At 39.9% G+C, this 22,122-nt stretch overlaps 4 protein-coding genes across 4 annotated transcripts; 2 read left to right on the top strand and 2 right to left on the bottom strand.

Moving 5' to 3' along the window:
* Positions 1-814: 814 nt before the first annotated feature.
* LOC138199704 (uncharacterized) lies at positions 815-1,750 on the top strand. The gene is made up of 2 exons (XM_069151841.1): positions 815-923; positions 1,046-1,750. Exons 1-2 carry the CDS (start codon positions 873-875, stop codon positions 1,745-1,747), a joined length of 753 nt encoding a protein of 250 aa, XP_069007942.1. The 5' UTR covers positions 815-872; the 3' UTR covers positions 1,748-1,750.
* A 677-nt stretch (positions 1,751-2,427) lies between these two features.
* On the bottom strand, positions 2,428-5,965 carry kbtbd12 (kelch repeat and BTB (POZ) domain containing 12). The gene is made up of 6 exons (XM_069143772.1): positions 5,845-5,965; positions 4,314-5,467; positions 3,957-4,227; positions 3,626-3,776; positions 3,241-3,438; positions 2,428-3,145 (listed from the first exon to the last, which is right to left on the bottom strand). Exons 2-6 carry the CDS (start codon positions 5,384-5,386, stop codon positions 2,976-2,978), a joined length of 1,863 nt encoding a protein of 620 aa, XP_068999873.1. The 5' UTR covers positions 5,387-5,467; positions 5,845-5,965; the 3' UTR covers positions 2,428-2,975.
* Positions 5,966-6,890: 925 nt separating this feature from the next.
* On the top strand, positions 6,891-13,696 carry slc26a6l1 (solute carrier family 26 member 6, like 1). The gene is made up of 19 exons (XM_069143752.1): positions 6,891-7,072; positions 7,217-7,356; positions 7,570-7,680; positions 7,759-7,934; positions 8,030-8,194; positions 8,713-8,865; positions 9,145-9,227; positions 9,328-9,475; positions 9,591-9,704; positions 10,261-10,338; positions 10,463-10,558; positions 10,648-10,754; positions 10,943-11,012; positions 11,098-11,190; positions 11,621-11,731; positions 11,912-12,340; positions 12,940-12,994; positions 13,086-13,231; positions 13,493-13,696. The coding sequence occupies exons 1-19, from the start codon at positions 6,930-6,932 to the stop codon at positions 13,517-13,519; spliced, it is 2,445 nt and encodes an 814-aa protein (XP_068999853.1). The 5' UTR covers positions 6,891-6,929; the 3' UTR covers positions 13,520-13,696.
* Positions 13,697-13,767: 71 nt separating this feature from the next.
* p4htmb (prolyl 4-hydroxylase, transmembrane b) lies at positions 13,768-20,275 on the bottom strand. The gene is made up of 9 exons (XM_069143763.1): positions 19,346-20,275; positions 19,141-19,222; positions 17,906-18,096; positions 17,698-17,794; positions 16,825-16,987; positions 16,516-16,701; positions 16,135-16,225; positions 15,844-15,967; positions 13,768-14,569 (listed from the first exon to the last, which is right to left on the bottom strand). The coding sequence occupies exons 1-9, from the start codon at positions 19,679-19,681 to the stop codon at positions 14,352-14,354; spliced, it is 1,488 nt and encodes a 495-aa protein (XP_068999864.1). The 5' UTR covers positions 19,682-20,275; the 3' UTR covers positions 13,768-14,351.
* Positions 20,276-22,122: the final 1,847 nt, after the last annotated feature.

The following is a 22,122-nucleotide window of genomic DNA, read 5'->3' as shown; positions in this document are numbered from 1 at the left end:
CTTCACCTCTGTATTTTGTCAAGGGGAGTGACCCAAAGTTTTCAAGCACTTATCACACTAAACCTCTCCTGTTTGGAGACAAAAGCAGAACTTCTGGACTACTGGATAAATTTGAAGAGGACAAGAAAAAGGCAAAAGAAAAAAATGACAGGTATGTTTTGTTTTTTTTCACTTGAAATGCTGCTTGAATTTATTCTTGTGTGGTAACGTAGCCTGGATTACATCAGATGCTTTTTTTTTTTTAAAGATCTGTTCTTTTGCTTTACCAGTGATCTTTTAGCCAAAGAATGTCAACATATTAGAGAAACTCTCAGCAATGTAAGTGATGATTTGCACCCATCCTGTTTTTAAAAAGAAAAATCAAACAGCTTGTCTTTTCTATTTTTTTTAATGTGACATACAAAATAAAAAAATAAAAGCGCATTGTTTTTCAGATTCAACAAGAGGTCGCTGGCACTGAGAGAAATACAGCTGTGTGCCAAACATTACTTGAACAATTTGCATCAACATGTTCGTTTCCTAATAAACTGCTAAGTATTTGTTTTTGTTTTTTGGTTGGAATTATTAAATTTACCTTCACTCTACTGTAAATCTGCTTTAATAAAGAAAGGCAGTGAGCTAGTGTTTCTTATCACCAGTAGATGGTGCTATTTGCAAAATGATGACACCTTAGTCACTCATAAACATCTCTTAACTTTGTAAAATTACATATAATTACACACTTGAATTAGATTAATTAACAGTGCAGTAGATTATTTGTTTTGAATTAATATGCTAATGGTTTGCTTTTTCATTCATTTATCTCAGGGCAAAATAATTGGAACAGTCTTCAGAAGGACATTTCCCAGCAGTTTGAGACTTTGGTAAATAAAATGAAATCCCAGGAAGATGTTTTGACAAAGCTGGAGGAAAAAGTGCAAAAGGTAAATAGTAGCCTACTTAGATTGTGGTGGAGATATCAACTTTTTTTTTTTTTTAACGATGTGCAAACATATTTTTGGTTTCTGATTAGTGATTAGTATAACTGTTTGTTTTAATCCTGCAGAGTGGAGATGCCACAGCAGAGCTTGGCTCACATCTGCAAAGCCTAATCAATAGTCTGAAGTGTAAGAGTAAGGTGCAAGACATGTTTGAAGAGGCCCTGAAGCTTCCCAACACTTCAGTCTCAGAGCATTCAGCCAGACCCAGCACTGGCAGAGTGATGGATAGTGCCATCCAGACATCACCCGGGCTGGAGCAATCAGCCTACAACATCCTGCAGGATAACAAGCTAAAAGGCACACAGCTCACATGTGCATCATACAACCTTGAACAAAATCTGGTGGAAGTTCCCCCTCAGGATCACTTCCGCATCATCGGAAAGAAGAAATTCAAGCAGAGCGGGTACAGTAGGCGCAAAAAGAGACCACTGGTGTTCTCACAGAGGAGAAAGGGCGCTGTTTCGGATGAAAACAGTCAGCCTCTCGTGAACCGTAGCAAACAGCAGACACCTCTCTGTGAGCGTCGTGACCTGAACGCAGTAACCAACCAGGGCCTCACCCCAGACTGTATGAAGAGGGAGACCAAGTCCAGTGCAACTGCAGGGTGTTTAATCACACCTGTGAGCTGGTCTCAGGACAGCAGCAGCTCTGTGTGCCTTAGCGGAATCGATCCCATCTTAGAGAAGCTGTCGGCTGAGTCCAATGCGGGGACCCTGGTGAAGCCTGAAGGCCTGTGGCAGTTGTTTGATTCTGATTTTGACTTTTAGACGATGAGTAAAGGAGAATAGTGAGTCATTTGTATTCATATTTTTGGAGGAGTTAAAGCCAAACTTGTTTCTACCTGTATTTATTATTACTGGAGATTAATGCTCTATTTGAAAGTTATTGATTTTCTTTGAGGAATAGACACAGTGATAAGTATTTTTTTTGTCTTACATGGTTGAAGAGTTGTGGAGGGGTTTAAAAGGGTACTATGAACATGTAAATTAAGAACTTTGTTGTCCACAATGTATTACATACTTTCAATTTTTGATCCTGTCCATGTTTTTCAGGCCTAAAATATTGTATCAGTTAAGGATCTCTGCTGACTTTTTAAAACAAATTTATTCTTATTTATACTGCTGACTTGGTATTTAAAATAAATTGACATCAAACAAATCTGAATTGTTTGAATACACCCTTATTGAGACCCTTATTCCTCTTCCCAGACGTTTAACATTTTTTGTCCACTTCATTTATTTCCTAATATTATAGTCCTAATATTAGAAACATATCTGTATGTTGCAACACATTTGTAAAGCACCACTAACCACATCCTCCCATAAAGCTGAATGAACACCTCCTTTACAGTTTCAAACAAAACTGAACAATTACATGAACATATAAATAAGGGCTGTTGTACAATCAGTGTAAATGTGTGCACACTACAACAGTCATGCACCAGAACATTGATAAAGTGCAAGTTTATTTGCAAAACGGTGACTGATTCTGCTTTAGCAAACCACAGAGAAGAAAAATAAGGATATAAAATAAAAATGTTCTACTGTTTCTAAATTTGCCCATATCAGTTTACTGTTCTCATTAAAAAGCTTTAATTTTTATCTCGTAAAATCAGGCCATATACCAAAATGTAGGTATCATTTACATCAAAGCCAGAAGTCCACCATCATAACTATGATTTATGCCTGTCAGTGGAAATCCTTCCCCAGTGTTGATAATAATATTCACTACGCAGCTGCAGGTTTCAGGGAATCTTCTCAGCTGATGTAACACAATGAAATAAGACACAACAAAAATACTGTATTTACAAATTGCTATTCTGCCTACCGATGTGCATGTAAACTATCAACCGCAGACTCTCTTTCATGCAGGGCACTAAGACTTTCTGCTTGAAAAAACAAATGCCTTTGGCCCAGAATTAAACGCATTAATAATTAATAATTAATTTCCTTCACTAATTCACCCACACAGACTTTGATCTGACTGACAGGGGTGTCACAGTTTTACTAAGTCTGCAGGCGGGGAAATGAGTCCCCTCGGGTTGAGTTTTGCCACTAAGCAGACGTCATAGTTGTCATGCATCAGAGCCTGCCGAGCCACCACTGTCCACCGGTTCTCCCATGGATCCAGCTCCAAAATGTCCTTTGTTATATCGTCATGCCGATCTAAGGGTAGTTGAGAAATGTGGAGGGTTAATACGGAGTCACATAGAAACAAATTTCAAATATCTTCCACACCGTAGGATATATTCTTTCAGTACCTGCTCCTTTGTAATATCCGCAAACATAAATCTTTCCTCCCACTACTCCGGCATTGGAGGTATTGGTTCGCAGTGAAAGCTGGGAGCATGGTAGAGGAGGTCCATCCCTCCAGTAATCTCCGTCTGGGTTGTAGATCTCCACAGCATCAAGACAGTGACGTGATTGCCCATGGTCCATTCCTTCACATCCAATACCTCCTGCAAACCAGGTCATCAGACATCATCATTTTTAAACAAATTCCAACAGATCTCAGTGAAATTCAATTAATTTATCATAATAATGCCAACACTGTGTTTATGTGTGCATATCAGGAGATTAAAAATGAAAAAAAACAAAAACTAAATTCATCATTCCTAATTAAATTGTCTGAACAAATAATCTTACCCATCACAAAAATTTCCCCATTGAGTGCCACAGCACTGCAGCGGTACTTTGAGTACTTCATGGGACCAAGTTCTGTCCATTTATTTGTGTTTGGATCATACTCCAGAAGGCGGTTACTAAGACGGTCAGGCTCATCATCCATCCGGTATGACTGGTAGGTTGGAAGGGAGGGAGGGTATGACAAAGCAGAGCAGGTGCAGTTAGAGAGGAAGCACAACCAGACACAATAATAGCACCTATTAAATGAGTTAATAAAGTCTAATCCTCTACATTTCAGAAGAACCAAATTAAATGTTTGAATTATTGCTGTGCAAAGATCCTTTTGCATCACCTGTGGGGTTCGACCACCAATCACATAAAGGCGATCTTTCATTCTGACCACACTGTGATAGGCCAAAGGCATGGGCAAGGGTGCTGCACTCCGCCAGGGTCCACCCTGCAGAGACCAACGCTCCACACAGTTTGTGATGATAAACTGATCCTTCAGCTTCATCTGCCCACCCAGTAGGTACAGAGTGTCACCCAGTGATTCCAGAGCGTAAGAATCACGGTACTCTGCTGATGTCAGACGTTCCCAGCTTCCTTGGGCCTCCACTTTGTACCTGTAACACCAACCAGAAAAGAAATGGTGTTGTCTGCGTAGGGCAAGCAAATGCACTTTGATCAAATGTATCACCTAATAGTTTACCTGTAGATTTCAACATTCATGTCTTTCTGCCGGGCCATTCTGCGTGCACCTGCCTCTCCTGCTACAATAATGTTGTTTCTTTCAGTCACAACCCCAGCACACACATATCCCAGAGCCTCTCCATAGCGAGGTGAGGTGATGTAGTAGGTCCGGCCCGTGGATGGGGCGTAGCAAAAGCTGCGCTCAGCAAAGCTGCCATACCTTGACCTGATCCCACCACTGTCATTACCAATACAGAGCAGCAGATCTGTAGTCTCCATGCCATACCGCAGCTTGAGTTTGCGTGGTGCAGCTGAGAGATGCATCGCTGTGACCTCCAATGCTTTATTCAGCATCTCTAGACATTCAGCATCTGCCAGCAGGGCCGTGTTTCTCTTCATTGCCTCTTTTAAATAGTCAGGGTTTATCAGCGGCAGACGGACCTTCCTCAGGAGCTCTGGAAGATGACAAACGCGTACTTCTGCATCAGTCAGGGTGCCGTGTCTGACCCAGCGAAGCACCACATCCAAGATGGTTTCTTCCCGTGAAATGTTCAGGTCGTCAGAAGTCAGGAGCTTTCCAAGCTGATGGGCCTCCAACTCTAGGACCTCCTCATTCTGGCAGACTTGGACAAAGTGCTGCCTCAGGAAGCGCTGAGCATGGTCAGCCAGTTCCTCTGCTCCAAGGTCACGCGCAAAGTAATACACACCAAGGCAATTGGAGGCATCCATGTTCTCAGTCATGTGTAGCTGGCAGCGAGTGAAGACGTCATCCATCTGCAGAAGAAAAGCTGCAATAGAAATGCCTTGTACGTTGGCATTGGTGAGAGGAAGATCTGAGCAGTACATGTAGTTCAAGAGGAGGGCCAGGCTGTCTGCAGGGGTGTCACGTAGGAATATTTCTCTGTTGTTGCACTCACGGAGACCACAGGTGAACATAACACGAAAGTATGGACTGAAGGCGGACAGAACTACTCTGTGGCAGGGAAAGCTGATGCCTTCAGCCACCAGCACCACATCAGTCAAATGCTCAATCTCCCTCATCTTCCTCAGCTGGTTGAGCAGCACCAGCCCATGTTTGGCAGTAAGATCCATTTTCCAAATCGTCAGTGAAACTATTATCAAGAAAGCTACACGGGAGGCTTTATTCACCCTGAACAACTACTGAGGCCGTCACTGAAAAAAAGGAAAATTAAAAACATAAACAAAGTTATCAAATTAAACTGCAGTTTCATAAGTTTTTTTTTTAATTTAACTATTGTCATATAAACTCTGGATTAGGCAACACCTTCTTAATTGCAGGTTTCTTGATATTAAAAGAGAAAATATAATTTAATCCATATCAATATAAATTAGAAAAGCATTACAACATTTCTGATAGCAACAACAAATCAAAGGATACTCTCGTGAGCCTTATACCATTTCAATAAAATCAGTTCCCTGATCAGCCTTTTAATATAGCAAATATAAATAGTAAAGTATGTGCTCTCGAAAAAGTTAGCACAGCAGCAGAACAGATCATCAGCACTCAGTATCATCATAAAAAGTCTTACCAAAGTCATCAACTCCTCTTGATTAAAAAAAAAAGATCTGCTGTTTTCTTTGGCCTAAAAACACCAGTAAGTATCCATGTTATTCCTCAGATAACATGTGTTGCTGATGTCAACAAATGTGCCAGTCAGGGGGGGGTAAGAGAGGTCTTAGCAAATGCAAGGCAAAGGTATGTATCCCCCCTCCATGTAGGCCCTCTGAGCTGTTAACCCAAAAATAGACAGTGTTGTTGCAGAAGGCAAGTGGGTCAGAACGATTTGAGTAATAAGTAAAGAGAAGGATTTTAGGCAGTCACAATGAAAAAAGTTATCATTTCGTTGTGATTCATACTTGGACTCATTGGTATTATGTTCTACTTTGTTTGGGGTAATTTTGCTTTCCAGTTTGTTTGTCTTGGTCACGTGCATGCAGCACTGGAATGACTGAAACACTGCTCCCAGCATGGATTCAAATTTCAGGACAGCCCTCTCTTAAAGACCCGGTAGACTGTATACTGTGTGCCCGCATGTTTCAAAAATCAAACCTTTCCTATTAAGTTTGATCCTTAATATAATAATAATTATTAAGACTGTTGCAGCAGCCACGATACATTTTGTGAACAAAATCTGTTTATCTAACTTTGTGACTTGCCAGTAGTTGATTTTCAATAGAAACCAATTTTTAATTTGACAGATTTTAAGTTATCTTCAAAAGTAGTCCACAATAAAGACGCGTCCTGTGTAGTAATGAGTGTAAAATGATATTTCATGGCTCATTAACTACATTTTTGTTGTTGAGTGGGAAAACAGGATGGAAACATGTTCCAGAGTTAATATTTTTCCTCTTTCAAGCCTTAATGACATCCTTTTCTTGTTGCAGTCATTCATCGTTGTAATGGAGAGGCTCTGCCCACAACATCCTGACTGTCGTTAACCATTAGGCAATATGCTGTACATATGTAGATACAGTTTTTGTATGTGTTGCAGAAGTGTTGTAGCATTTGGTCTTGGTGAACGGTTTCCACTAAGCAATAGTCTTTGAAATAGATATATGCCATTTATTAATAAAGTAAAAAGAACAGGGTTGTACAGCGCTTAACAGATTCAGCATGATGGACTCCACCCGCAGATTTGGGAAATACAGAGTGGAAAGAGAAGTGTTGGATGAGCAAAGACTGGAGGAGCTAACACAAAGAAAAACCTACTCTGACATCCACCCTTCTTTAACTGAGCAGCTTAAAGATTCCTTCAGGTAAGTCAAACTCTACGAGTTTTATGACTTTGATGCTTTTACTGTGCTGTACTACAAACCTATCGTCACTGGATTTATGATATAGAATATCTGCCATTGTAAAGATGTTCACATATGTCTCTTGTGTCCTTCAATCCCTCCCAGATGCACAGTGCCTAAACTGAAGCGAAGTGTGGTGAGCAGCCTGCCTGTGCTGTACTGGCTGCCCAAGTACTCAGTGTGGGACTATGGCATGCCAGACCTCATCTCTGGGATTAGTGTGGGTATAATGCACCTGCCGCAAGGTAAATAACAACAATACTTGACTTACAAAACTACAAACTACAAAACCATGACTTAACCAAATGTGTAATTTTAGTTTTATTCCATATTCTTTTTTCAAAAACAAGCAAAATTCTGCTAAAAGTTTATTTACCCTTGTCGAGAATTTTTTTCTCGCTGGAAATGCCTATAAATTTGCAAGCACATTTATTTGTTTGTTTGTTTTTGTTTTTCAGGTATGGCATATGCGCTGTTGGCTTCCTTACCTCCTGTATTTGGGCTTTACACATCCCTCTACCCGGCATTAATCTACTTTTTTTTTGGAACATCACGTCACATTTCCATTGGTGAGTAGAGAGAGACAAACACTGTACCATTACAACTTTTGTATTCACGTGTTACTATTTTTTTTTTATTGTGTTCAGGTACATTTACGGTGCTCAGTATCATGGTGGGTAGTGTGACAGAGAGACTTGCTCCAGATGTGGATTTCCTTAAAATGAATGGGACGAACATCACTGCAGAGGTAGACATAACTGCCCGGGACACATACAGGGTGCAGGTGGCAGCTGCTACTACTGTCCTTGGAGGACTTTTTCAGGTTTGCAAAACAGAACATCCCACACAAATAATAAAGTCCTACATTGCTGTTACAGCTATCAAAACACAAAAATACATAAATAATTGTGTTCATAGGTGCTTCTGGGTGTGGTAAAGTTTGGATTTGTGGGAACATACTTGTCTGAACCTCTGGTGCGGGCTTACACAACAGCTGCTGCAGCACATGCAGTGGTGGCACAACTGAAGTACATCTTTGGAGTTTCACCCACACGCTTTAGTGGTCCGCTGTCACTGGTGTATGTAAGTATCGATTTCTGACCCAGTTGCTATATCTGTGCCGGCCCAGTTTGGCAGGATATGACCAACAGGATATGACCAAATCAAAATCTATTTCAATTTGCCACCAGGGTCCAGTGTTGTCCCATTTCAGGTCTGCAAAAGCTTTAGAGCTCTGTTTTGAGCCCTTTATGCACACCTTTTGTAAATACCCAGTCTTGCTGCCTTTAGATTTTATTAATCAGTTTACAGGTCTAAGTAAGCACTAATGCATGTGAAGGCTCCAGCATGAGCTGCAAGACGTCTGATAAAAAACACAGTTTCCAGGAACTATAAAACAATTAAAATGTTGTCATTTCTTATTATTATAGTGATTATTGTGAGCCATGTGTACAATGCAGCTTGGGAAATTAGCCAGCAAATAAAAAAAACAAAACCTTTTAAACTCATTAGTTCATGATATATAAGCAGCTCTGCATGTATTTTTATGTGTGCAGCATTGAGCCATAACCACTTCCTGCTTTCCCTTTTTTGATTTTCAGACTCTAAGGGATGTTTGTTCTTTACTGGCAGACACTCATGTTCCCACTCTGGTGGTCAGTGTTGTGACAATGGTGATCCTAATTGCAGCCAAGGAGCTCAACTCATTCCTCGGCCCAAAGCTCCCAGTGCCTGTCCCAGTGGAACTCATCACAGTCAGTTGACACGAGGACACACACTCTGGCCTCTCTTTATTGTATCGCCTCTGTGCTCTGTGCTGACGCTGATGTTGCAGCACTGAAAAAGCACAGACTCAGTGGAAACAAGTAGCTGAATCAGCACTAGTGCCAGGGTCTCTGCATTTGTGCAGTTCACGGCAAAAATGAGATATATGGCTAATAATTAGGTCCACGTCTAGCATATGATTGAACAGATTTTAATGATTGATGTTTGAGCTTCTCTTATGATCTGTATGTTTCCTGTGATCACTTTAGATTGTTGTGGGGACATTAATATCATCATATGCCCACTTGAACACCAACTACACTATTTCTGTTGTTGGAGAAATTCCTAGTGGGTAAGCACTCAGATTGAACTGCTGTCATTATTTGTTTAATCATATTTTTAGCTCCTTTATTACTAACTGTTTTCCTTCTTGTCATCTGCCTGTGTGCCAGTTTAAGTTCTCCCAGTGTACCAGATGTCAGTCTTTTTGGAGAAGTAATTGGTGATGCTTTTGCACTGGCCATTGTTGGATATGCCGTATCTATTTCACTTGGAAAAACATTTGCACTGAAACATGGCTACAAGGTGGACAGTAACCAGGTGAACCAGAACTCATGGCCTCTACCCTCAGTGTACAGGCATTTACTTGTTTTGTATTTGTTTCTCTCATCGTTTCCTTGCTAATCCTAGTGTCTTTGTCACCATCCTGCCGCAGGAGCTCGTGGCGCTGGGTCTCAGTAATGCAGTGGGAGGTTTCTTTCAGTGCTTTTCTGTCTGTCCCTCCATGTCTCGAAGTCTCATTCAAGAGACCACTGGAGGTAAAACACAAGTGAGTGAGCAGCAGAAGTAACAACAAAGAGAGGCAGTCTAGAAGTCAGGATGACCTCACAAGCCAAAGTCACTCTAGTTGTGCACTGCGAACATGCCATTATTGTACTCTGAATATGCAACAAATATGTCCTAGTTAAGGCATATTGAGGTGGGGTCACAAGGAGATAATTTTTGATTGAAATATAAGGTGAAATATACAGACTGACCTCAACCACCTGAACTAACAAACATAACGACCCAATGGATGTAAGAACTTAAAAACCCGATGGCACAAGAACATGTAGTGTAATCGTTAGCTTCAGACATTTATTATGCAGCAACATATTACGTGTATTCATTATGTAATCAATGTATCAAATCAATTAAACACTAAAAACAAGACTTTATAAAAGTTGCTCAGGTACCACTCAATTATGGAAATATTTGCTGTCATGTTGTCAAGCTACGGTTCATCTGTAGAAATAATTCATACTATACAGACTTATATGTTAACATGCATGTTGAACACAAATACTTAACTAAAAACATAAACACTCTTTGTGTCTTTCTTGCAGATGGCTGCAGTGGCCTCAGCTCTAATTGTGTTGGTGACTATTCTGAAACTTGGAACGCTGTTCCAGGAGCTGCCAAAGGTCTGATTGCTCTAAAACCTTTGCAGTAAATATTTATGACAGTTAGAGATTTTCTGTGATGTCATGCATTGATTTGCCTCATTAACATTTGTGGGCACCCATCTGATTAATCATGTTGTTTTAGGCAGTCCTTGCAGCGATTGTCTTTGTAAACTTGAAGGGCATGTTCAAGCAGCACTCTGACATTGTTACATTGTGGAGGAGAAGCAAGATCGATCTGGTGAGAGGATAAATAAATTATGAAACACCATTTGTTCCTTTGTGATTGTCATTTTAAACAATGGAGCAATTTCACCTTGTGTCACCCAGGTGGTGTGGTTGGTTACGTGGGTGTCAACATTGCTACTCAATCTGGATCTGGGTCTGGCAGCATCCATCACCTTTGCTCTGTTTACTGTTATCCTCAGGACTCAGATGTAAGATTCTTATGCTCCTCATCGCAGTGGCTTTCTCTCTGCAGATCTGAGTCATGCTGTGTGTGGGAGAGGCAACATTAGTAACTTATACTGGGCTGCAGGATCTGCCAGATTATAATAAAATACTGTTTACAATCATAATGCACACACATATAAAGCCTTTTTTTTTAAAAAATTTCATTCCTCAGGCCAACATACTCTGTCCTGGGAAATGTTCCAGGTACAGAACTGTATGTGGATATAGAGAACCACAGAGAGGTAAGACAGAAGGATGGAAAACCATAAATAATAGCTTTTTTACCTTGACTGCAAAAAAAGCTAATGATGTTTCTCTGTTTGACAGGCCAGAGACATTCCAGGTGTTACTATATTCCGCTCCTCTGCTACAGTATATTTTGCCAATGCTGATCTCTACCTTGAGGCCCTAAAAGAAAAGGTTTGTTCTCTTAATAATAAAATTAAGTGTAAGATGGCAGCTGGTGATTGCTGAATAATATGACTGTTATTTTCTTGATTAATAAACAAATCACTTTGTCTATAAATGTGACAACATAGTAAAAATGTCCAATATAATTTCTCAGAATCTTTGGTTGTGCTTTAAATCCTTTGTTTTATCCGCCTTAAAAACATAACTATTTATAAAATGTTGTGACATTTTGGACCTGATGTCTACCTCAAGGCCCTGAGTGAAATGATTAAGCTTTTATCAAAATAGTTGCATTCAAATTTTCTGTTCATTGACTAATCTTTTCTTTTTTAAGCAATTGAATTTGTCCCTTTTTGTTTTTCAAAGCAAACATTTCTATAAATGTTTCTTTTGTTACGTTTTCATGTGATGGTGATGGTTTGGTTTTCTTTGTTTGCAGAGTGGGCTTGACATCAGTAAAATTATTAACTATAAGCGGAGGCAGGAGGCCAAACAGAGAAGAAGAGAAAAAAGGGCTGAGAGACGGGCAAAGAGGCAGGCCAAGAGAGAGGTAATATGCCGGAAATGTTAAATATAATGGTGATAACATGGATCATGTTTTGAGGGAACCTTTGGTTATCTTATGTAACTGTCAAGAGAACACTGGAACCAAAGTCTTTAAAATGATTCACATACATTTCATACACTGAATAGTACTTTATGATAATATTTGTCTTCCGTGACTCCTCAGAAGCAGGCACAGATGGCGGCTAAACAGCTGTCTGGATCACCTGAGGTCTCTGTGGAGGAAGAGGCCGGCTGCTGGAGGCACACTTGTATAGATGGTACTCTCAAACAGAGGGAGGAGCAGGACTGGACCGAGAGGGAGAATGGGACAGTGTTTGTCATCCCAACCACTCCCCGAACACCAGACGGTCACTCGAGATGGGAGTTCCTGAAAGGAGGGGACCCAGATTGCACCAGTTTAGGGTGGATGTCTGAGCTGCAGGACGGGGACACCACCACTCTGGACTCCATTAGTGAGGACACCCTGAGTCGTGACCTGGAGCGTGTCTCTCTTGGATCCCTGGGCAAATGGACCTGGGACATTCACTCCATCATTCTTGACCTCTCCACAGCTAACTTCATTGACACAGTGGCTATAAAAACAATGAAAAATGTAAGTAGAAAAGTGTCCCACATTTTCCCTTGGTTGAAGAGCTTATGCTTTTAGTTCAGTCAGGGATCAGTGGCAACTAATAGATAATGTAAGGATTTTTAAGAAGCATGAGAAAAATAAACAGGTTGCTTTGGGAATTTTATAGATGATCTTAAGAGTTAGATTTTTTTTTTATAAATCATATATATAATCATATTTTATATATGAGATTAATGTATCAAAATACTTTGATTAATGTAAATACAGGCTGTTCAGGGTAAAAAAATACTATAAAAGCTAAATATTTTTTTAATTGTTGTCCTTGTTGGAAGACAACACAGACTTATACTTTGAATGAGCACCCATTTTGATTTAATTTAGTTTTTTTATGTCTCTGAAATGTGACTTTATGAACTTTCAGTTACATTCAAACACATATTAGATACTTTTGCTCTGTTACAGTTAAATTAACCTCAGTGATTCACTAATATATAGATTATTGGGATAATGGAGGTTAGTAGCACCCAATAAGGAATAAATGTGGGCACAGATTCATTCAAAGGTTGATGCAGTGGGTACTTTTGTTGAGGAGAAACACTCAGTATGTATTATATTGACAGATATTCCACGACTTCAGTGAGATTGATGTGGATATCTACATGGCTGGTTGTCAAGGTAAGTGAACACATTCTCACTCACAATACTGTACTGCATGAATAAACTTTATATCATGGTGGTAATTTTCCCACAATTCTTTACTTTGCAGCCTCTGTGGTAGAACAATTAGAGCTGGGAGACTTCTTCTCTGAGACAATAACAAAGAGACATCTTTTTGCCTCTGTCCATGATGCTGTGCTCTACTGTCTAAACCACCGAGGAGCGACATCATTCCCCAGATACGAGCCATCAGCGGTGAGTATGTTCAGGCTTCATTTGTAAAGTCCAATTCTGACACACAACCATCAAGTCACTTTGGGGACACAGTTACAGTAGCTCTCTTTTCACTGTTAGCACATTTTATAATGACAACTTGCAGTTAGCTAATTCTTGATTATCAGCATTGAACAGTTCAAAGTTTGATTGAAAAACATTTAGAAGCACCTACTAAAAACATTTGATCATGATAATTTTACATTGTAGAAAAATGACTTTCTAAAAATTGTTTGATTTCAGGTCATGCACTGCAGCACTAAACTTTAAGGCCTTCAACCAAACAGGAAATTCAGCACATGACGGAGGAACATTGACTGGAGAAAATATCGCAAACTGAGAAATCCTATTTGTAAATTAATAGATGCAAGCAAGGAGTGTAGTATAAAACTAATAACTACGTATGAAGTATTGATTTTATGAATACCTTTTTAGTGTGTCTCTTTCATTTTACTTTTAAATTGATATTATACATTTTGCATTTAAGTTATGTAAAAGGAAGAGTAACATTGAAGACACGAGTTTAATTTAACTTTATTCAGTGTGGGATAGTGAGACAGTGCATCTTTAAGAAATACATGGTAAATAAATAAAATGGAATCTGAACATCTGAGCAATACTTTGTGCATTTCAGTGTGTTGTGCAGTCTACAAGAACAAAATAATGATGAATTCAAGGAGCAAAGACAAGGCAACATGCATCACACTGACAGTGTGTGAGCCTTTTTTTTGGTAATGGCAGCAATAACAAGGTAGGACATTGAAATGTTTACAACTGTCATTTCAATTTCAAGTGCAATTGTTGCTCATAGTAACAGCAAAACATCTGAAGGTAATGCATGCAAAGGAAAGTTTTTTTGTTTTTTTTATCGCAACTCCTTGATTGAGTTTTGAATGCAACACTCCTAAAATGGGTAGCTTTAGAAAATAAATAATATAAGGATAGCGATATTTAACAAAAGCATCTCTTTACTGTTGCATAAACCCATTGTGACCTCATTCCCTGAATAAGTCTTGTCTCTACATACTGGCCACAGAGGATGTTACCAAAATGTTGTGCTGAGGAAGGCTAGGAAAAATTTCTTATAAATTTGGTCGATGAGCTACAAGTCTTGATGGATGCTTGGACTCTGTATGTCCATGTTCAGAGTCAGCCCTTCATCATCCTCCTCCTCTGACTGCTGTGACACCAACTGCTGGTAGCGAGCCTGCCGCTGGTAATCTGGATCAATGTTGATCCATTTATTGGCGACCCACTTCGTGCCATGGGTGACCACACAGCCACCATGCAGACCGTATTCATCCTGCTCCCCCACCCAACCTAACGAGACAAATAAACACATGTTTATAACATTTATCTTTTTCTAACACTGTTGTTTTTGCCATCAAACACACTGCTTAGCGGGTTAATGAATGAACAACCTTTAATTGGTAGCCTACAGAAACTTCTCTTTACAGTTCAGTTTCTTCAGAAAACTATTAAACTATTAGGTTAAATACATAAGTATATATATATATTAGTTATATTATACAGCAGTTGTTACAATTGTTCTATATTATTATAAATCTGTAACAACACCAATATAAAATGGAATCTGAACATCTGATCATTCACTCTGAACTTCAAACTCTGGGTACATCCTTTTGATCTGGACTTGAAATATCTCAGCAACTAGATGGATTGTCATATTATTTTGACAATGACTTTCTTGAGCCCCAGATGTGTCCTGTTGACTTTGATGATTTCACAAAACTTGTACTCTTGCCCCACTATAAGGTTAACACTTTTGTTTTTGACTAAAAGGTCTCAACAACTATCGGATTGACTGTCATGAATGTACAGAAATCAATGTGCCTCTCTCGATGAACTGTAATTACTGTGGGCATCCACTGACCTAGTTTAGTGATATAGTTTTTATGGCATAATATTTTGTACAGACATTCATAGTTCTGATTTATTATAAACTTCTACCACCACCATGAGGATAATTTATTCAATAGGCCAATTGATTTATGATCAAATAACAGCAAAACTAATCAATTTCCCATCAGCCTCTGCACTTTGTGTTTAGTGCTAAGTTGCAAATGTTAGCATGCTTTACATGCTAACTTCTGATGTTGAACATGTTGAATGTTATACCTGCTTGATATTTGCATTTTAAGGATTGTTCTCGTGTACATGTTCACATGCTGATGGTAGCAGTCAGCTCAAAGTACTGTTGTGTCTAAGTCAGGGCTACTCAATGTCAAAGCAAGCATAGGAAGATCACTGGGAATACACAGGATGCACAGAATACTTTGTCAATGAATGGCTACAAATAACTCACACCTACAGCATCATGTTTAAAATATATTAGCACACAACATATTTTGGTAGTATCTGGTCCATGGGTTATAGAGTAAATGGGCCTGATCTAACTGGTGTTACAGAGCTGCCAGCATCCTGTTAAATTTTCACCAATACTATTAGAAAAAATTATAAGCAGCATGCATGTTGTCTTTGGGTTTAGTATTGGCACACGTTGTGTACCAGAAAAATATAGCTTTGAAAAACAAGCTACATTATCCTTGGAAACTGGGCTTTCATTTACCTACCTCTTCCATCAGATAGGTAGTTGTACCAGAAAACAGCTGTCCCTTTGGTAGGCTTCACTCTGAGGTTACTCTTGTCACAATTCCTTCTGGTGTCTAAGAGATCCACGTCATTCTGTATGAGAGACTAAAACACACCAGAACACTCAGAGACACAGTTTGTGTAATGTTGGGCCCATGCACTCACTGACATACAAATGAGTTACCACAAACATGAAAGACATGCACAGTATGTGCACAATACTTTTGCAGGGCTCTCCGTACTCATTTCCAGACCCACACACAATTACGCACCACTTCATCATAGGTCCTGTTGTCTGCCACAGGGAATGCGGTCTCCCCGCCCCCATCAACAGAGTTCAGGTAGAAGAGAACTGTGATGTACCTAAGTGTGTAACACAGATTTAAATTGACACACACATGTATGGTGCAAACAAACAGTACACAAACACACACATACAAACCCTTTGCAAACAAGTGGCAAACACACACATTTTTCCAAGTTGATAATGTTGATTCACACAAACTAACATGCCAGCTGTCACAATGGAGCGCCAATGCACAATTTAGTAATGACATCGGACAGATGAATTCACATCTGAACATTCACATATTTTTGTTGAGAAACGCTGCTTCAGTGATCTCAATCAACACTGTGTACCTCTGACATCTCACCTGCAAGACGTCTCAAAAGGAGTGGATGTGTTGGCAGCGAGGCGAGTGTGTGTGCACGCTGTTTCAGGGTAAACAGGGCCACTGTCATGGTGGGCATGGTAGTGTCCTCCCTCCTCATAGCGAACCACCTGGAGAGGCTCACTGAGGTCCACTAATGTGGGCGGGAGTCGAGTGAGGCGAGTCACCCTTTGTTGGGAAAAGGCAAATAAAATGTCAGTTATATTCGTTAGAAACTCACACAGTACTTTATAGTCAAGAAAAGGTAGAATCACTCAAATAAAAGATAAGTCTTAAATGCGTCGTCCTAACCTCGCCTTGATGTCCTGGAGGACCTGGTGTGCCCCTTTGCCCTGGTAGAGCCAGGTGTGTCTGCTGTTCCTCACCAGCTGACTCCTTTTCACCCCTCGCTGCAGCAGGAAGCGCTGGAAGGCGTCACTGCTCAGAAGTCTGAACTCTTCTAGACTCAACAAACCTATCCAAAATATGAGAATGTGCATGAGGCCTTACTGAAGCGTTGGATAAATCATCACAGCCCACATTCATGGCTCAATTCAATGTCTACATGTTTAAACTAGAACAACATGGTTCATATCCCTCGAACATTTCTTTATGTCCATGAACTTTGGTCATATTGCATCTCTTTAATGTATTCGAGTACATCCCAATACTACTACTGAAAATGTACCTGCAGTATTATCAAAGAAATTCAATGTATTGCACACTGCAAATATATTTTGCGTTATCAGGTAACATCTAAATTAATTATTCCTTTAATATATCTACAATGTAAATGTCTGTAAAGAGGTTACACCATTATCGTTAAATTATTTATTCTTTTTCATGAAGTTGGTGACCTCACATTAAGACAGTGCTGCTTCACACAGCCGCAACCTGAGCGAAAGTTTGAACAGCCAGGATAAATCACCTGTGTGAGGGTGCATGGCCTTTAAAACTGCAAAATAAAACCAGACAGACAAGTAAACAATCTGTAGAAAGTTCATATGTGATTGCCCCTAGATATACAGTACTGACTGTAAATCTTTCCTAGCCTGGTATAACTAAAACGCAGGGAGCATTTTTAGTGAAGCGCCAACAACAGCCATTTGTGACACTAAAGAATATTAAGTAAAAGTCTAAAGTCTTAGTTAAAATGTAAAGTGATGAATGAAGCTGGTTGCTGACCATTCCCATCCTTGTCAGCTTTGAGTCCGGCATAGATTTCTCGCAGGTTCTCTGGTGTGAGCCAGATGCCGTCCCTCACTCGAGAATGAGTCAGTATCTGGTGGAGGTACAGTATTAAAGATGGGATGAGCTAACCACGCCTAAAGCAACAAACTGCTCGACGTCACGCAACACTGCACGGGCTCACAATCCACAAACTGACATACACCTCATGAAGCTGCAATTGTCCATCCTGGTTGATATCAAGAAGGTTAAAGATCTCCTCCGGGTTGAGGTTGAGCTCCTTGGCCAGCTCTTCCTGGCCTTCTTGTACCATTAGCTGGCTCTCCATAAGACCCTTGAGTTGTGCCAGCTGCATCACGACACGGCACTCATCCTCTGACAGAAAGCCAGGGATCTCTGCAGACATACAAATAAAAAAACTGAGACAAACCTCCAGAGGATATTCACTAAAGATGACATTTTTGCAGCACCTTCTCGCCTGTATGTTTCTTATTTTCCATGTTGCCTCACTGAAGTAATGTTACATTCTACAAATAGCTCTAGATTTATGCCAGCTCAAGCTGAAATGATTCTGAGACTCAGTAGTTTAGGTCATTTTGCTGATCCCAGCGCCTCCAACTGGAGAATTTGCTGCTTCATTTTGTCCCATATGATCATACATACAAAATGTTTGGGTAACCACCTTGTACTTTGTGTTTAATATTTTTCACTTTTTGCAGGGGTTTAGTAGAGAAAATAATCAACACATTAACTTAAATTCCAAACAAAGTAAACAATAAAAACAAAGGAGTGGAAATGCTGCTAAGACACACTCTAGGGTTTGTGAAAAATACAAAATAACAGTTAATATGTATTTAAAATGACCTTGCATTTTACATTTTGGACCGAGACAATATCCCAGATAATGCAATGGGAACTTCACATTTTTGAATAAGAATGTAGATAATGGTTAAATAAAGTGCCAGTTGACCACCTCCTAACCATTAATATCAACCTTATTAATCTTGTTATTAAAACACAAATAAAGAGAACAGAAAACGACTGAATTGGGCAAAACTACACACACCTTCACTTCATAATGTTTGTACACCATCCTTGCTGCATGACTGCATGCTGTATGATGATGCACTGTGTTCTTCAGGTAGAGATGGTCTGCCTTTTACCCAGTCAGCTACCAGCCCCTAATTGGATCACATGTGCAAAGCTGAGGGAGTAGTTGCCCCCAGACTTACTGGCCTATGTCATGCAACCCCGATTGATCTTAGCATGCATATAGGCAACAACATGTCTGCCCGAGGCTGTTTGTTTTAGAAGGGTGTGATGAAGATGGAAACACAAGTGAGATAAATGTAACTAATGTTTATTGCTTCCACTAGAAGATGATGATTGGCTTGAGAGCTGGACATTTGTTTTGCCACATGGGTGTGCTCTGCCTCTCACCAAACAGCAGGGGTTTTAAGCTCAGAGTCCGCATTTCATGCACTTTCCCTGGCACCAGTGACACCTTCTGGACATGCCCCACCTGGAAGACAAATCAGAGCTGATTTGTTTACAGCGCGCGCGCACGCGTGTGTGTGTGTGTGTGTGTGTGTGAGAAAGAGAGAGAGACGGGGAGTAAAGAGTGATGCGTCATCACATTACTCACCCTTATTCCCTCGATTCTTGTAAGGGAAACATCACGCAGAAACTCGGGTTTTGATGGCGGACGTCGCGACTCGGGGCGCTGGTGGCCACTGCTGAGAGCAGCATCACCACTCCGGCTCACATCTTCCTGTCCGCTGCTGTAGTGCACGTAAAACAGCAGTGCTATAACATTAATGATGTAAACATGAAAAAACACCATCACCACCACAAAGTATGACCGGGAGCACACGCTGCTCTTGTTGCACGAGAGACGCTCGCTCGGCGGCCGGAGCGGCAAGGTCGCGCTCCCGGACAGAGTCGTGTCCTCGGCTTCTGCGGTTTCCTGGTTGTCAGTCATTTTGCTTCTGAGATTTAAGGAGTTGATGGTTCCTCGGCAGCAAAGTCCATCTGATTAATCACACGTCAAGATGAACGTTTGGTAATTGCCCAAAACTAGCAGATGTACTGATTGACAGATGTCCCGATATTAAAAAAAAGAAAAGAAAATCCTTGAAGAGCGCTCGGGCCAGTTTCTCCGCTGCAAATATTGAAGTCGTTGCGCCCTAAAAAAAACGACCATTGATCATTCGTCATGAAACGGTAGCCTATTCTTTTAAAGTGATAAGTCAGCTATTATGCTACTGGAATTGTATGATTTCATCTTGCGCGCAGACAGCAGCGCTGCAGCCTCGGACAGTCTTGTTTACACTGCAGCAGTCCAAGTCAGCAGCGACAGCAAAGCGCACTGCGCATCCGAAACCACGGCGGAACTCATCTCACAAACCTGGTCCATAAATCCGACCAAGCATCAACCGAGTACAATCATCGTCCCGTACAATCACTGATATTTTGACTGCAACAAAACAGTCTGCGGTTTATCCCACAATTTTTACACGCCATTGCACTGCTCGAGCGACACCGTTGACAGCAACAGTCTGCCCACTGTGCAATGCTGACCTCTGGCGACCTACACCCATAACACATTCGTGTCTTCATCCAACACGTTGCAGAGCCTCTGACGCTCTCTCCGTGGGTTCCTGACCAGGCTATGCTGTCTATTGAATCAGTGCAAAATGTAGGATACAATACGTAGCCACATGAAATACAAAAATGCAAAAAGAAGAACATTATTTACTTCAATCACGTATTTAGTCAGCTCTGCTTCAGTTTGAGGCAGTCAATTGGCCAGCTTACTATGTAAAATTGACCACAATTGACTTCTTTATTTACATACTGTACATGTTCTGAAAAGATCATCATTTAGCCTCACTTATTACCTGGAACACTAATAAAAGATGCTCTGTGCACACTGCCCTCAGCTACAGCTCCCTGTACTGGCCCTGAAATCTGCTATCAGGTAGGCAACTGAATATTTTGGTGACTTTAGTCTTAAACTCAGGTGCAGGCAACCAAATTTTATTTGGACTAACCCTTTACGTTTGGTTTTCTAAAACTATGTGGCTATCCAACAGCTCACATCTTTATATTTTCAACTCCCCAGGCAGCTCTTCATTATACTTTAGTTTACTGTTGGTATAATGGTGATATTGTAGGCTATTACACAAAAATATTTGGTTTTATTATAAATTGTTTCATTGCTTCACCAAAACAATTCATGTTCAAAGAAACTGCAGACAGAAATATAGATCTATACATATATATGTAGTAAAATAGTAAAATATGAGCATTATGTAACTTTTAACAATGATATTGCGGTTTTTTTTAACAAAAAAATACAATTATGAGTTCTGGGAGTAACCAAGTGGAAGAACTTATAACTCAATTTCAAATGATACATTTGGCATTTCCTAAAGTAAATCAAATTTACTGTCCCAAGCAAGACTGTTTAGAAATACCTGTTTTTATTGACCTAGTTTTATTTTATTGATAGGCCTACCCACTGACCAGATGTCACTTCCGGGTACCATTTGTGCTAGTTTTAAAGAGTAGCAACTTGGAAAAACTGGTAAAAAAAACAACCCAAAAAGCCAAACAAACATCTTTATTGCGTAACTTTGAAGACAGAAGTGAAGACAGAAGTCTTTAGAATAGTAGTGTTGCCAAAGGACATTTCTTGTTTGGTTTGTTGTGCTAATTTTTGTAAAAATACCACTGGGTACGTTGGCAGTGAAATAGGCCTAGATATTTAGCAGTTAACCGAGCTAAATCAACAACAACAAAATTTTAAAACAAAAATTGTTGTTGGGGCATAAACTTTGGCTAGGTTTTAGAATTACTTTGCTAAGCAACGTTTTATTCCAGGCTCTTTATAAAATAACATTAACGGGTGCTGATAAACCTCATACTAACTAATACAGCTCCTATTCTACCGCAGCGTTGGCGTCAACTGAAGCCAGCTGTACCGTCTGCTTATGAAGTTGTCTAATAAGCTCAAGAAAGCAGGTTAACAATCGTTAAACAGCATCTTTAAAAGTGACTGATTCTAAGACAGATAGCAGCTACATCTAGAAAACAACATTGTTTTTGGCTAAATAGGTCTTAACTGTCACAATTACAAAGACCATCCTTTGCAAGATGTTAGTTTTGAAAGTTTTAAGCACAGTGCTGTTGATACAAATATTGATTGAAAACTAAGGCAGTTATGAGGGATCATTTTTTTACTTGGTGATGATATTCAGACACAAAAATGTTGTATCAGTTTGGGAAATTAAACATTCTTATTTCAAAATATACAGTACAATAAAATGATAGACATTTAGTGTCGGCTAATTGCTTTAAGTTCTAAATGTAAGTTTATATCAAAATATAGGCTATACAAATACATTTAATGTGTACACA

This window comes from Embiotoca jacksoni, unplaced genomic scaffold (genome assembly GCF_022577435.1).
Source record: "Embiotoca jacksoni isolate LCO1_2020_lvr unplaced genomic scaffold, fEmbJac1.0.p SCAF_1, whole genome shotgun sequence".
Classification (NCBI taxonomy): Eukaryota; Metazoa; Chordata; class Actinopteri; family Embiotocidae; genus Embiotoca; species Embiotoca jacksoni.
This window is presented reverse-complemented; position numbering and strand designations above follow the sequence as displayed.